General features: G+C 35.7%; 1 protein-coding gene across 1 annotated transcript; it reads left to right on the forward strand.

Moving 5' to 3' along the window:
- The first annotated feature begins 1026 nt into the window (after positions 1-1026).
- On the forward strand, positions 1027-16746 carry LOC120299458 (vomeronasal type-2 receptor 26-like). Its single transcript, XM_039324314.1, has 6 exons — positions 1027-1082; positions 1233-1524; positions 4484-5329; positions 8940-9167; positions 9882-10008; positions 15836-16746. Exons 1-6 carry the CDS (start codon positions 1027-1029, stop codon positions 16744-16746), a joined length of 2460 nt encoding a protein of 819 aa, XP_039180248.1.
- The last annotated feature ends 852 nt before the right edge of the window (positions 16747-17598 follow it).

Raw genomic sequence — 17598 nt, forward strand, 5'->3', positions numbered from 1 at the left:
TATTAATACTCCTTTTTCCATTATAATGAAGAAGGTTCAACAGATAAATATGGGTTCTTTCCATTCTTGTTCTTTTTTGTCTCCTATCAAAATCAACATCATTCATGTCAATTAATACATTTATAACAGTATGCCAACTCCAATGGCAACTAGAGAAAAGAAGTTCTAGTAAGGCTTTGGGCAAGATGCTACTGCTGAAAATAACTGTTCTGGTGCTATTCCCTCAATTGACAAGTTACACAACTATTGCTAAAAGCACCATCAGCAAATCCACTCATTTTCTTCAGAGGTTTTATCAACCAGGAGACTTCATTATTGCGGGAATTCTTCCTCAAAGCATCTTACAATCAAAAGTAGCCACCTTTCATAAACAACCATCTCATGACCCAGCCAACGAAAGACTGTAATTATGATTCATTTTAATTATAACATAAAGAACAGGCTTTTCGCCATAATCGCTAAAGAGATTGAAGGAAAGAGTATACAAGATTTTTAAAGCTGAAAGAATGAGGGGTACATCCCTTAGGAGTTTAAATATATGAAACTTCACATATAAGAAAGACTATTAGATTTCTTCCCTTGCATTTTCATATGTTTGCTATGGAGATATTGAGCTACAGTATTCAACTGCAGTAAGTGCACAAAAAATCCCATCCATGCTCATTGTTTGTTAGCAACTCCACAAATGTGGTTGTTTATAATTTAATTTAATTTAATTTAATTATTGTTACATGCATTCTACTTTTTATACAGAAATTAAATGAGCTGGAGATTGTTTCTGGTGAGCATTTCAATCACTCACTCACTCAATCATGGCTGAAATCATTGTCACATAATTATCCCCTGTGCTTCCCTTTTCTTTCTATGTATGTACAGTGAGGGGAAAAAGTATTTGATCCCCTGCTGATTTTGTACATTTGCCCATTGACAAAGAAATGATCATCTATAATTTTAATGGTAGGCTTATTTTAACAGTGAGAGACAGAACAACAACAAAAAATCCAGTTAGTGAGGATTAGATCCAATATGGCTAATCTCCTAGTTCCGGTCTCTACTTTTTGTGAGACAATGTTGTCTGCTAGGTATGTATGTATGTATGTATGTATGTATGTATGTATTGAGGGTTTATTAATCCCATCACTCTGCAAATATAATATTGAATTATGATAAAGGTGATGTGGTGGACATATTTTAAAATCAATATACAAAAACATATTTAACTGTCCTTATAGGGTGTTGACTCAAAGCTATCAGCAAATCCTGGCATTAGTGTTTGCTATAAAGGAGATCAATGAAACCCCCTGGATTTTGCCTAATATCACCTTGGGCTTTGATATCTACAATAATGAATTCAGACCACAGTGGACTTATCTTGCCTCAATGGAATTTCTCTCTTCACAAGACAGATTCACCCCTAACTTCAAGTGTGACACCAAAAGGAATACAATCACAGTTATTGGGGGACCAGATTCTAAGACCTGCCTTGACATGGTCACAACTTTGTTCATCTATAAAATCTCACTGGTAAGAAATGTGCAGGTAGCACATCATTAATCCCAAGAGAAAAATCTCTGGTTTTCTTTCTATATTCACTTTAAGAATTTTCTGCATTAATATATGAATCCTACTCCAATATTTCTTTGTTTTAACACATGTCCACCATAAATGATAAAAGTCCCTTCTTTACATTTACATTTCCAACATTCATTTGAAATATCTGTATACATTTCTTGATAACCTATCTGGTGTAAATACCAATGATACCTCATCTTGTAAATTTTTTCTTTTAAATTGTAATTTAATGTAAAGTTTAAATCTTTATTCCACATATTCTCCCATTGTTCAAGCATTACATTATATCCAAAATTCCTTGCCCACTGAACCATACAATACTTTATTTGTTCAATTTCCAGATTTAAGTTCAATAACTTTTCATAGACTTTAGCAATAATATTTTCATCACTACCACACAATAGAATTTTCAATTCATTTTTAATAAAGTTAAACCCATGACTCTTTTGGGTCTAATTTAAATATTTATTTCAATTGTAAATATGCAAACCAGTGGCAGACATGGATTAGAGGGTAGGATTACCCAAATTAAAAGATATTATTTTACCATAAATCCACCAATTCAGCCTCATCACCATTTCTTTTCTAAAAAAGGCTTCTTGTGGGGAAACCCAAACCAGCACCTTTGTATAAAACCTTGTTTTACATTTATTCTAAACTCTCAAAATAGTACATCTAACAAAATGATTGTTGAAATCAACATTTATTTTAACTTTATCACACCACAGGTAACCGTGCCAGCCAAACCTTAATTCATGGTCTTCTAAATCCAGTAACCTCTTATTCTGAAGGTTCACCCACTCTTTTAACCAGACCAAACAGCAGGCATCAAAATACAGTTTCAAATCCCCTCTTTCCTCAACATCTTGCAATAGTCTATATCTAATTCTTGCTTCTCCCCCCCCTATCAAATGAACTTTGAGATGTCCCTCTGCCATTGTTTAAATGGAACATCAGTTGTGAGTATTGGTAGTGTTTGAAACAGGAAAAGCATCTTTGGTAAAACATTAATCTTAAATACAGAGATTCTACCCAGTAGTGATAAGTGCAATTTATCTTATCTTAGTAAATCTTTTTTAATTTCAATTCAGAGAGGCACATTTTTTTAACAATTTAGTGTTTGTGTTTGTTAACATAGCCCCCAAATATTTCACCTTTTTCTCAAGCCTGAAATCAGACATTTTAGTCATTATGTCACCATTTTGTGAGGTTATATTCTTAATCAGCATTGATCTTTTTCTGACTCCATAACTCAATTGTAAGCCACATATATTCTCTTCTATTGATAGAATCTATTTCCTCATAGTACTTTAAAAAAAATACTTCAAATTGTCTACATGATTTCAAACACAAGATCAGGAGATTGTTCATGAATGTTTTTGAAAGACTCAGACTTCTTTCTCAAAGACTATTCTATTCTCACTTCAACAGGAATCATTTCACAAGATTGAAAGAAAGTCTCGTTCATTCAATCCTTCAGGGTCTATTATTGTAATTTTATAGATGAACTGTCCTTGAAAGAAATCCTTCTCCAGTGATTTTTAACTACAGGTAATCCTTGACTTAGAACAGTTCATTTAGAGACTGTTCAAAGTTACATCATCACTAAAAAAAATGACTTATGACCATTTTTTACACTTAAAACCATGGCAGCATTCTCAGGGTCACTTGGTCAAAATTCAGACAGTTGGCAACTGACTCATATTTATCATTGTTTCAGCATCCCCGGTTGATGTGATCACCATTTATGACCTTCTGACAGGCAAAATAAATGGGAAAACCAGATTCACTTAACAACTCTGTTTACTAACTTAACAACTGGAGCAATTCACTTAAAAACTGTGGCAAGAAAGATCACAAAATGGGGCAGAACTCACATAACAAATGTCTCACTTAGCAACATAAATTTTGGGCTCAGATGTGGTACCTATATTCTTTTTTCCACATTTTCTTTCTGAAGCTGTTTCAGAGGATAAACTTCACTGGTTATAGAAAAGCCAACAAATGATCCAAATAGCATTTAAAGATCTGAGACACATTATATATTACATGCATGCCAAGGCCATGATATTTTCCATAATATGAAGCTGAAAATCATATTTCCAGTTTCTAGAAACAATATGAAGATATGATATAAATATATTATATATTGTATTTCACTTAACAGAGAAGTGGAGTGCAATAACATCTGTCAGGCATCTGCCTAAAGAGACACACAAACTGAATTCCACAAGGGACTCATGGAATCACCAATTATTTAAAAAGTAATGTGAGTTTTACCAAATCAAATGACATTTTGTGGTTTCTTAGATTTCAGACACTTTGGAGATTGCACTTGACTTCCTTTATATGAGCTCATATGACTGAAATCCTTTGGAAAATTGAATAGTCCATATGTAATCATATTATGAGTAGAAAGTTCCTGAATCCTTCATGTACACTTACTAAAAAAAGTGCTTGTGATCCAAATTGAAGCTAACTGAAATCAATGGAAATTAGATTTATCTATAACTATCTTAGTTGTAATATGTCTACAATGATTATGAAGTATGAACGTTATCCTGTATTTATAAAAAAGGCAAGAATCTCAAGAGCTAAAGTGGAAGCCTGAAATTGTAAAAAGGAGAAACAGAACAAGAATGAGAAAGAGGAAAAGAAAAAGAAAAAGAAGACAATGGGTTTTTTTGGGGGGGGGTTGCTTCTAAATATAGAAACAAAATGGTGGGAGAAAAATGTAAAATTTCACATATATAGGAAAAAAAGCATGAACTAAAAACTATGATTAGAAAATTTAATCAGTTGATTATTGTTTAATTTGTCTTTTCAATAAATATCAGTGTGCAGTTGATTTGGGAAAGACACAAGACAGAAAACTCTATTTTTTCTTATCCTTTTGAATCTCGTTCTTTAGATGATATACGGTTCTTCTCCACTAATAAATAACAAAGAAACAGCTCATTTCTTTCACCCAATGTTCCCAAATGTCAAACATCAGGATATGGGAATTCTCAGATTGCTGCTTCATTTCAATTGGGTCTGGGTTGGAGTCATTTCCCTTGATGATGACAATGGAGAAAGATTTGTACAAAACATACTTCCCATATATGCCCATAGAGGTATCTGCTTTGACTTCATAGAAAGATGTTGCATTAAATCCACTTCTAAGGATGGTGCAGAGGTACTGTTAGATTGGTTTCCAATATCCAAAGTCATTCTGACAAGTACTTCCAATGTGGTCATTGTATATGGTGAAATGCAGACTATGATAGCTTTGAGAGTGTTGATTGCTTTACCCCAAATGGATGATGAAGAAATGGAATCCAAAGTATGGCTTATGACAGCCCAAATGGAATTCACATCACTTCCTTTTCAAAGACATTGGGGTCTAGGTTTCATCCATGGTTCTTTATCATTAGCAGTTCATCGGCAGGAAATGTTAGATTTCCAGAAATTTCTCAAAATCAGAAATCATACTGCAGAAAAAAAGGATGGCTTTGTGAGAGACTTCTGGGAAAATGCATTTAATTGCTTTTTCTCCGACTCTAATGAATATGGAGAAGTCTGCACTGGGAAAGAGAACCTGGAAATGCTTCCTGGATCTGTTTTTGAGACAAGTATGACTGGTCAAAGCTACAACCTCTACAATACAGTCTATGCTGTAGCACATGCTTTCCACAACATGCTTTCATCCACATCTAAACATCAAACAATCACAGATAAGAAAAAATGGAAACTTTCAGATATAAAAACTTGGCAGGTGAGGCCCTGAGCTGACAATCTATCTTATTACATTAGAGTTTTCTAGACACATTAATCTTGTATTACCACAGTATCTCTTATAAAGGATTTGCAAATCATGTTGAATTCAATATTTGAAAAGCCAGCAAGATTTGATTGTAACTTGCTATGGATATTTGAAGATAGCACATCTTCATTTTAATGAATTGACAGTTTAATTTGATAGAAGAATTATTGAATCTGTCATACAAAAAAAACTACTACAAAAGACAAACTAGAAACAAAAAATAAAATAAGCAAGAAAATGGTAAGAGAACACCTATCCGACCTTGACAAATATAAATCACTTGGATCCTCCAGAGTTCTGAAAGAGCTGGAAGATGTTATCTTAGGACCATTGTACCATATCTTTCAAAACTCCTGGGGCCCAGGGGAAGTACCTGATGATTGGAAAAGGGCTGATGTGGTTCCCATCTTCAAGGAAAAAAATAGACCCAGGAAATAACAGACCAATCAGTATAACATCAATACCTGGGAAGATCTTGGAAAAGGTAATCAAAAAACAGATCTGAGAACAACTAGAAGCAAACAAAGCTATAACTAGCAGCCAACATAGGTTTGTCAAAATTAGATCATGCCAAACAAATCTTATTTCATTCTTTGATTAAGTGATTAAATTAGTAGACCAGCAAAACACTGTGGACATAATATACTTAGACTTCAATAAGGCATTTGACAAAGTAAACCACAACCTGCTGCTTGGTAAGCTAGAAAAAGGTGGGATAGACAACAACACTATTACATGGATCTGTAGCTGGCTGACAAACTGTACTCAGTGAGTAATCCTCAATGGTACTACATCCACATGGAGAGAGGTAAGCAGTGGGATACCACAAGGCTCCATCTTAAGCCTAGTACTCTTCAATATCTTCATAAATGACTTAGATGAGGGAATAGAAAAATTTGCAGATGATACCAAACTGGCAGGAATAGCTAATACTCCAGGAGGCAAGCTCAGGATCCAAAAAGATCTTGACAAACTCGAACAATGGGCCCTATCCACAAAATGAGTTTTAATGTGGAGAAAAACAAACTTTTACATTTAGGTAGGAAAAATCAAAGGTTTAAGTGTAGATTAGGCAAAACCTGGCTCAAAAACAGAAACTGTGAGAGAGACCTTGGAGTGGACGATCACTTGACTATGAGCTAGCAGTGTGCAACAACAGCCAAAAAAGCTAATACAATCCTGCGTTGTATAAACAGAGGCATAGAATCAAGATCATGTGAAGTATTAGTACTACTTTATGAAAGCCTAATAAGACCACACCTGGAATACTGCAACTAATTTTTGTCAACATACTACAAAAAAGACATTGAGACCTTGGAAAAAGTTCAGAGAAGAACAACTAAAATGATCAAAGGCCTGAAGATTAAAACATATGAGGAATGGCTGCAAGACTTGAGTTTGGCTAGTCTAAAGAAAAGAAGAAACAGAGGTGACATGATAGCAATATTCTAGTATCTGAAGGGCTACCACAAAGAAGAGGGCATAAAACTTCAAAGCACCAGAGATCAAAACAAGAAACAATGGTTGGAAACTGACCAAAGAGAGAAGAAACCTGGAATTAAGGAGAAACCTCCTAACAGTGAGGACAATTAATCAGTGAAACAGCTTGCCTTCCAAAATCATGGGTGCTCCATCGCTGGAGATTTTTAAGAAAAGACTAGACATTCACTTGTCTGAAATGGTATAAGTTCTCCTGCTTAAGCGGGGGCTGGACTAGAAGATCTCCAAGGTCCCTTCCAGCTCTGTTCTATTCTATTTGTACTATAACAGTCTGGTTTGATAAAGCATGAAACAAAACAATTGCATCCAGCATGCCTTCCATAGAAAATGTGTATATTGTACAGATTAGAAGAAGGGCTGAGAAGATAACTGCAGATCCCTCACATCCTGGTCTTAAACTGTTTAAACTCTTCCCCTCAGGATGGCGCTATAGGCCATTGCATGCCAAAACAACTAGAGCCAAGGACAGTTTTTTTCCTATTATTCTGATGAACACCTACTGTAATTCTCATAGTGCTGTCTAATGTCTATGTCTGCAGTATTATTATTTATCCTTCTTATTATCGTATTTTCTGGCATATAAGGCGACTTGGCATATAAGACGACCCCCGACTTCGGCGCCAATGTCCATGCCTAGAAAGTCATCTTATACACTGGAAACTACTGTAATTTCCGGCGTATAAGATGATTCGGCGTATAAGACAACCCCCGACTTCGGCGCCGATTTCCAGGCTTTAGAAAGTTGTCTTATATGCCAGAAAATACGGTATCTTCTTTAATCCCCCCTTAATTGGTATTATTATTGTTATGATTGTTATTATTATTCTGTTACATGTACATTGGGAGCTTCTGTACCAAAGACAAATTACTTGTGTATCTAATCACAGTTGCCCAGATAAAATATTCCATTCCATTCAATTCAATTCAATAGTGAACTACAGGATGTAATGGGAAACATTAGAAAATTTCAACTGCCCTCATTTTGGGCAGAATGAAGTGTAAATTGAAGGGAAAAGAGACCTTTAAGATATAGAGACAGCATTATTTTCTGAGCACTTCCCCTTTTGTACCAGTGGTCATCCTGGCATTTCCCAGTACTTTATCAGTAGGATGTATGTGAATTGGTTTCTCTCACACATCAAGAAAATTTACCTAAAAAAATTCTGGAAGATAGCAAGGTAACATTTCCACAATGGACATGGTTTATGGAAGTGATAAAACATACTGACTATTCATGACAACATTAGAGAAACGTTATTTATATATGAAAGGATAGCCTTTCCAATTTTTGAGATATTGCAAAGCCAGAAGGTTTAGCATATTTATCCTTGATTAAAAGGTTCAAAATACACTTTGATTCATAGAATCAGTTCAAAGATTCAGTTCAAGTTCATGATATTACTGAATATCCTCTTCATTCAGTTATCTCTCCAAAGCATCCATAGCCCTGCCCATTCCACAGAAAGTGTGAACCATTTTACTACTAGGTTTTTGCATATCACTTACTTTAGTTTCACTGCGTTGATTCCATTTAAAAAAATCAGTGTAGATCATTTCAAAAAAATAAGCAGATTTCTTATGACAACAGGATGTAATGGGGATTTGACAACTGAATTGTCAAATTGAATTTAATGCAGATTTCTCAATAGGTTTGAGGGAAAACGTGTACAAATCCTTCAACTTGATGCAGAGAAATCCAATTCAATTTGATAATCCAGTTTGAAGATTGATTAAATTATCTTTAAATGAAAACTCCAAATGGAATATTTACATAACCTCCTCTAGATAGGATTCTGCAATGAACCTGACTGTGACATTTTGATGTTTTTCTTAATATTTTCTTTCTGTTTCTTTCTTATTACTTAATATACATATTAATAAACTTCTGTATGTCAAGCCACAAAATTATTTTTTATTCTATTTTCTTTCCCAGTCTGCATCTCTGCTTCTTTGCCATGATAATCCCAAAACCTTTTGAAAGCTTTTAAAAATCACTTAAAAGAGCATTGTTCATATGTATCATTTCCCATGATCTTATACATTTGTTGTCTCTTCATCTCAGTTACACTACTTTTTAAGACAAGTGTCATTTAACAACAACGCTGGGGAAAACGTTTTCTGTGACCAAACTGGGGAATTGGAAGCTGGTTTTGATATTGTCAATTGGGTCACCTTCCCCAATCAGTCTTTTGTTAGAATTAAAGTGGGGAAGATTGATCCCATGGCTTTTCCAGAAAATGTGTTCACCATTCATGGAGATGCCCTTGTCTGGCCTCAGAGATTCAATCAGGTAGGTCTTGAGTACATTTATCAATATCTGAAATACCATTCATCGCCATCTTCTTAAGCAAACAGATTGCAGTGCAAAACCACTCCTTATGCAAATTCTATCATTATTCTTTGTGTTTTCTCCTATAGATAAAGGACTTTAAAAGAATAACTAAACTTCTCAAATTCAAGTCATCTTGAACTGTGAGATGGGCAGCATATAAATTTAATGAATGAATAAAAATGAATAAATTTGTACACGATAAAATCCATTTAAGTCACATATTTCTGGCTGTATATTAAAGCTTTGAAGATAATTGGTGTTTGTCATTCTACCCAATACTCTTTCATGTGAATTAGTCAAGATAGTATCTGTGGACGTAACATACTTCTCTCATCTACTATAGTATATGCTTAAATATGTTGATAATCTTTTAAGAGAACTTCAACATTTCTTTCTTAAAATACTCTGTTAATTGTTATGTTGGCTTTGACTCTACCAGATTTATGAAGACATATTCATAGATTTGATTGGTTAAAGACTTGTGCTGCATCCTTTCATTTGGGACAGATGCTGATCCAAAGATAAATCTTTTTCCATGTATAGTTCCAAATGTGTAAGGAATGAACTTTATGATATTGTCTTTGTCAGGTCAATCTATTTCTTAATTGTAGCTATAAGATTAATTGACAGAATTCAAAATATCTCTGTTTTTTTGTTTGTCTTTTTTTACAGATTCAGCCTTTGTCTTTGTGTAATGACTATTGTTCTTTAGGTCATTTTAAAGCAAAGAAAGAAGATCAGCCATTTTGCTGTTATGATTGTTTTCCATGTCCAGCAGAAAAAATTTCAAACCAGGAAGGTAAAAATGTGGGATAGAAATGTTCTTTTTAAAGAATAACAGCTACAAATTCTGTTTTCCCTAATTATTTGTGGCTCATTTTGGGGTAGCATGAAGGATAAGATCGACATTACTAGTGATCTACAATTCTGAAGTCCACAATGGAACCTGGAAAGAACCATATTTAATTTTTAAGATATTTGAAACTACTTTCACATGCCAGTAATGATGGCATTCCTCCAGTTACATTGCTATGAGTTGTCCCAGGAAGGTGTGAAAATGTCCTACCTTTTACTGAGCAATCTTCCTCAAGTGGTCTAGAGCTTTCCAAAGTTTTCTTCAATCTCTAGATTACTTTTGTTAATCTTTTTTTTAGATTGGGAATTATGGACAGTCAGGGAGACCTCAGAATGATTAAATATTTATGGTACAAAACAAGCTCCTTTGCCATGGTTCAGGCATAATAGATCCACAGTACCAAATGTTTGCTACATAAGTCCTCACTTATGACTGGTCACTTAGCATCCATTCAAAGTTATGATAGACCTAACTAAGGTTCCAATGATCAGAGCTTCACCATGGTCATATGTCTGAACTTCAAGTGCTGGCCACATTTATGGTCATATCCATGCATACCATGATCACAAGATTGTGTTTTATGTACTAAAAAGAGTACAGAGAAGAGCAACAAAGATGATCAGGGGACTGGAGGCTAAAACATAAGGAACAGTTGCTGGAATTGGGAATGTCTAGTCTAATGAAGAGAAGGATGAGGGGTGACATGATAGCAATGTTCCAATATCTCAGGGGCTGCCACAAAGACGAGGGAGTCAAGCTATTTTCCAAAGCACCTGAAGGCAGGAGAAGAAGCAACAGATGAAAACTAACCAAAGAGAGAAGCAAGCTAGAACTAAGGAGATTTTTTTCTGATAGTTAGAACAATTAATCAGTGGAACAACCTTCCTCCAGAAGCTGTGAATGTTCCAACACTGGAAGTTTTTAAAAACAGACTGGACAGCCATTTGTCTGAAATGGTATAGAGTTTCCTGCCTGAGCATGGGGTTGGACTAGATTAGATGACCACCAAAGTCCCTTCCAACTTTATTATTATTATTATGGATCATCGCACAGTCAGCCAGATGTTCAGACTGGATTTGGCATTTTGTCTACCTATCGAGTCCTTACCCAGGACCTGGGATAGGCAGATGTGGATGTTTGATGGTATTACAGATATCGTCGCAGGATGGAAGCAGTTCCTAGTAAGGCCGCCTTTTGCAATTGACTAATAGCGAATTTGTCAATGCCAATGGTGTTCAAGTGGTGCTCCAGTTGTTTTGGGATTGCACCCAAGGAGCCTATGACTATTGGTACTACCCTTGCTTGCTTTTGCCACAGTCTTTCTATTTCTATTTGTAGGTCTTTGTATTTTGTTATCTTCTCCAGTTCTTTCTCTTCTATTCTGCTGTCTCCAGGCACTGCCACGTCCACTATCCAGACTTTTTTGTCTTTCTTATCGACAATTGTTAAGTCTGGGGTGTTATGTTGCAGGTGCTTGTCTGTTTGAATTCTGAAGTCCCAGAGAAGTTTAATTTTATCATTTTCTCTGACTTTCTCTATTTTATGATCCAACCAGTTTTTGCTTAAAGGCAAATTATATGTTTTGCAGATCTTCCAATGCACCATTGTTGCTACTTTGTCATGCTGCTGCTTGTAGTCAGTCTGTGCAATCTTCTTGCAACAGCTTACCAGGTGGTCCACTGTTTCTTCAGCTTTTTTGCATAGGTGACACTTACTGTCTGTTGCTGTCTTCTCAATTTTGACTTTATATGCATTTGTCCTTAAGGCTTGGTCTTGTGCAGACAGAATTAGTCCCTCAGTCTCTTTCTTCAATTTTCCTGCTCTTAGCCATTGCCAGGTCTTGTTAATATCTATAATAATATAATAGTGCTTTGTCTTCCCATGCCTCTATTCTGTTCTTCATTTGGTCTTTCTTGTAGGCCAGTTTGGTCTCTCCAGTAGTCAGTAAGCCTTCCTGATATACTGATTTCAGTGCATATTCATCATTGTTCTTCAGATATTCTTCCAAAGCCATTTTTTCTTCTTCAACCATTTGATGTACTTGTAGCATTCCATGCCCACCTATTTGCCTTCGTAGATAAAGTCTGTCAATGTCACTGCGTGGATGAAGGGCATGATTCATTATTATTTTTCTGATTTTCCTCTCCATTGCTTTTAGTTCTGCTTGAGTCCAGTCCACTATTTCAGCTGTCTACCTAATGACTGGAATTGCCCAGGTGTTGATTGCCTTTATGGTATTTTCTCCACTGAGTTTGGATTTTAAGATCTTCTTCACTCTCTTGATGTATTTACCTCTAATCTTTTTCTTGACTTCAGTGTGCTTGATGTTGTCAGCTTTAAGGATACCCAAGTATTTGTAGTAATCTTCCTCATCCAGACTCTTAATGTTATTTTCATGGGGCATCTTGATTCCTTCAGTTTTCACTACTTTTCCTTGTTTGATAGTAAGTGTGGCACATTTGTCCAAACCAAACTCCATAACAATATCTTGGCTATATATACAGACAGTGTTGAGCAGCGATTCCATTACAGATGATGTTTTTCCATACAGGTTCAGATCATCCATGTAAAGGAGATGGGATAATCTGGTAGATGTTTTTGATATTTGATAGCCATGTCCTGAGTTATTCAGTGTTGTTAACAGAGGAAATAGTGCAATAACAAATAGTAATGGTGACAATGAATCCCCTTGAAATATTTCTCTCTTGATATTAACCTCTCCCAGTCTCTCACCATTGATCTGCAACTGTGTCTTCCATTGTGCCATCGATCTTTGCATAAATTTTCTGATGTTTCTACTGACTCCTGTTATTTCTAGGCCCTTGATTATCCAGTCATGTGGCAGAGAGTCAAATGCCTTTTTGTAGTCAATCCATGCCACATTAGGGTTGGTCTTCCTTTTCTTGCAGTTTTCCAAGATCATTTTGTCTATTATGAGTTGATCTTTTGTTCCTCTGCTATTGGGGCAGTTTCCTTTCTGCTCAGGTGGAAAGAGATTGTTTTCAACTAGATGTTGTTGTACTGTATCAGCTACCACACCAGTTAGTAACTTGAAAGTTGTTGGTAAGCAGGTAATTGGCCTGTAGTTGCCTGGTGTTGCCCCTTTTGCTGGATTTTTCATTATTACGTAGATTTTCCCAGTTGTTAGCCACTTTTCAATTTCTCCTTGTAGTATATTATTGAACTGCTTGGCAATGAGTGGGTGTATAAGAGTTAGATGTTTCAACCAAAACCCATGCAGTTCATCTTCACCTGGTGCTGACTAATTTTTGATTTTCTTTGCTCTTTTTTCTACCATTTTTGTTGTTATTACTAGTTCTTTCATTTCACCTTCTGTTTTATGTGCACCCACCTCTTTTAACCAAGCCACATCTTTGTTGTATTTCTTTGGGTTATCCCATATCTGCTTCCAGAACTGCACTGTTTTTCCCTGTCAGGTACTGACTGATTCATTGCAGTTTCTCCATTGATGGATTGGTAGAAACATTTCTGATTGGATTGAAATTGGAGGTTCTGCCTATAGTTTGCAATTCAAGCTTTGTATCTACTGATTTTCCTGGCTATAGCTGTTATTTGTTGCTTTATTATTTCCAGTGCTTCCTTGATCTTCCTTGTTTCTAAGTGGTATTTCTTGATTAGGTATTCTTTGGTCTTCTTGTTCTTCAGCTTCTTTTCTTTCATCTGTTCTAGCTTGCTTGCATGTGATCTTAACTTGCTGATCTTATTTTCTAGTCTAACCTTCCATTTTTCTGGTGCACTGTTTGTTTGTTTTTCTTCTTTGTTGATTTTGCATCCCAGGTATTCTGTTATAACTGCAGCTGTGCTGTACATTAGTTGGTTTGTTTCTTGCAGTGAATTGGTGCTTATACTTGATATTGCAGTATTTGCATCTTTTAATGCTTGTGCTAGCTGTTTCTTTGGAACAAGCTTCAATGCAGGTAGCCTTATTCTATTGTTTTTGTGCTGTTCTAGATGCTCAGTTATTCTTTGTTTCAATTCTTTTATTTCTTTAGTTAGAGGGTTTTGTTCTTCCTGAGGAAGAGGTGCCTGGTTTCCAAATGAGAACAGTTGTATATCTCTACTGGATTCCTTCACTTCCAACTCCCCCTGGTTTGCCTCTACATTCTGAATTACTTCTGGTAAGGCTTTGATTTCTTTGCCCTGGGTAAACCTTTGCAATTCGTCCAATTCTGTTTCTGTGAATACTTTATTTCGTATTATAAATCGGCGTTGATCTGCTAGTCTCTGTTCTATTATTTCTGATTCTGAATGTTGTCCTTTCCAGAACTGGTGCATTCGTTTTAGATATCCTCTTCTTGTTGGACTTGATCTGTAGTAACAGATCATTATTTCTTTGTTTTCAATCACTGTGTATCTGCGACGGGTAGACACCTTTTCTTCCAGTAGTTCTGCAGCTGCTGGCCCTGCTTGCTTAGACAACAGTCCTGAGTCCTGTAACCCATTTTTCACCAGATATCCAGGAACTCCAATATCTAGCGCGGACCTTGTTAACCCAGGCGACATCCGAGCCGGTATGGCATTCTGAAATTTATGTCTCACCATATTTTTTATGGGAGAGACACTCTTTGTCTGACTCCTCTGATGAGACCTGTCCAATATGGTTGAACCTCTGGCATAGCTCTCATCTTCCTCAGAGTACACAAACCCCACAACCACATCAAGGTAGTGCCTCACTGGGGGATGATGATGATGATGATGATGATTACTATGGATCATCACATAGTCAGCCAGATGTTCAGACTGGATTTGGCCTTTTGTGTACCTATCAAGTCCTTACCAAGGACTGGGATAGGCAGATGTGGATGTTTGATGTTATTACAGATATTGTCGCAGGATGGAAGCAGTTCCTAGTAAGGCCACCTTTTGCAATTGATTAATGGCAAATTTGTCAATGCCAATGGTGTTCAAGTGGTGCTCCAGTTTTTTGGGGATTGCACCCAAGGCGCCTATTACTATTGGTACTACCCTTGCTTGCTTTTTCCACAGTCTTTCTATTTCTATTTGTAGGTCTTTGTATTTTGTTATCTTTTCCAGTTCTTTCCAGGCACTGCCACCTCCACTATCCAGACTTTTTTGTCTTTCTTATTGACAATTGCTAAGTCCGGGGTGTTATGTTGCATGTGCTTATGTTTGTTTATTATTATTATTTTATTATTACTATTATTATTATTATCATCATCATCATCATCATCATCATCATCATCATCATCAGTTGTGCCAAAACTTACTTCTGGATTTTGGCAAAACAATATCCATAGTGAACCATTTGTTTGCTTAACAACCATGGCATTCACTTAATGACTTCAGCTTCACTTAATGACTGCTGCAAAAAAGTGAATGGTTTACGACTATCGTGCCTTATGACCATGACTGGCATGCTCCATTACAGTTGTAAGATGAGGACTACCTGCATCTTGTTTAACATTATAACATCTTTAAAACTTACTCCATTTTTAAGCACAGTATTCATTGATTTATGAATATTAAATCTACATGAAGCAACTTTGGAGCAGACCCCAAAGAATGTTTCTTCTACTATCAAAAATTTCAAATGGATTTAAGTTGACAGATTTTCCTAACCAAGGAGATTATAACACTTTGTTCCAAATTTCTAGCAATAGCTTATCTTCATAATACTATTCAGCTGTAAAAAGCTGATCTGTAGGTTTGGAATTATCCAAAATCCTTTAGAAAATAACTAACTAAATAAATGCTCAATAAGAGTCTAAAGCCATGTTTTCTTTTTCAGATATGACTAATTGTTTTGAATGTCCAGAAAATCAACATCCAAACAGTTTCCAAGATTCCTGCATCCCAAAAGATATTATTTTCTTATCCTATGAAGAACCTTTGGGGATCAGTTTAACTGTGTTTGCTCTTTGGTTATTGTTCATCACAATGTTGGTGCTTCTAATTTTCATTAAGTATAGGAACACTCCCATTGTCAAAGCCAACAATCAGAACCTCACATACATTCTTCTCATTTCCCTCCTTCTCTCTTTTCTTTGCATTTTCCTATTCATTGGCCAACCTCAGAAGGTCTGTTGTTTTCTTCGGCAAACTTCTTTTAGTATTATTTTCTCAGTGGCTATTTCTTGTGTGCTTGCTAAAACTATCACAGTGGTTCTAGCCTTTCTGGCCACCAACCCAGGGTCCAAGGTGAGAAAATGGGTGGGAAAGAAATTGGCAAACTCTATTGTTTTTTCCTGCACCTTTATTCAAATCACTCTTTGCACCATGTGGTTATCAGCCTCTCCCCCCTTCCCAGATTTTGATAGGCATTCAAGGACCAAAGAAATTGTACTTGAATGTAATGAAGGGTCAACTAGCATGTTTTATTGTACCTTGGGCTTCCTGGGCTTCTTGGCCATGGTCAGCTTCACAATAGCCTTCCTAGCAAGGAAATTACCTGACAGCTTCAATGAAGCCAAGTTCATCACCTTCAGCATGCTGGTCTTCTGCAGTGTTTGGTTGTCCTTTGTTCCAACCTATTTAAGCACCAAGGGAAAATATTTGGTGGCTGTGGAGATTTTCTCTATTCTTAGCTCCAGTGCTGGATTACTAAGCTGCATCTTCTTCCCCAAATGCTACATCATTCTGTTAAGATCTGACTTAAATAATAGAGAACAATTAATAAGAAATAAGAAGTCAAGAAAGTGATGTTCTCAGGAGGTCAATTGCAAAGAGAACAATGCAAATTAATATTTTTTAAAATGTAACATTTGTCCATAAATTTATGTAGTGGTAGAGAATTAGTTGGTATATATGTATATGTTGGTGCCTATCTATACAAAAACATAAACATAGGCATACACAGATGTAAACCATCTTCCATGGGTGATAGAATATGTATTATAATTATATAGTGACATTAACATATAGAAAGGGAAAAGAATATGTATTATAATTATATAGTGACATTAACATATAGAAAGGGAAAACAGCTTTGTATCATTTTTTGGGAGTTGTTTTGAGCAGCAGTCCTATTAAAGGCTTGATAATCCTTAAAGAAGAAAGATGTGTCACTACCCCAAACTGGAAATCATTGCATATTTTTTACTCTTGGACTAATCAAAATCTGCAGGGTTTTGTTTTTTGTTTTTGCCAAGATTAGTTTGCCATTTTCTCCTTCCTCATGCTAGGCAAATGAATGGCTCAATGTCATGGTTTGTGGCTAAAGTGGGACTTGAACTCACATTTATCTGTTTTCTAGTCTGGTACCTGAACCACTACATTTTTCAATTCAGTATGAATGATTAATAAGGAATGATTGATTAATGAGGAATATAAATAGGGCAAATATTCCTCAAAACAGAAAAAAAAATCACTAAAAACCCCTCTAAATATAATTTGTCTATAAGGGACATGTATTAGAAAAGAAGGATATAAAATATTTGATTTATAAAAATTTGGATGAAGAATTTATTTCAGCACAAACAAACAAACATAAAAAGGAATGGAGTCATTTTGAATATAAGTCCCAACTAAAACAAGTATTTCTACTGAGTGATG

Source organism: Crotalus tigris, unplaced genomic scaffold (assembly GCF_016545835.1).
Source record: "Crotalus tigris isolate CLP2741 ecotype Arizona unplaced genomic scaffold, ASM1654583v1 scf7180000024297.1652928, whole genome shotgun sequence".
Classification (NCBI taxonomy): domain Eukaryota; kingdom Metazoa; phylum Chordata; class Lepidosauria; order Squamata; family Viperidae; genus Crotalus; species Crotalus tigris.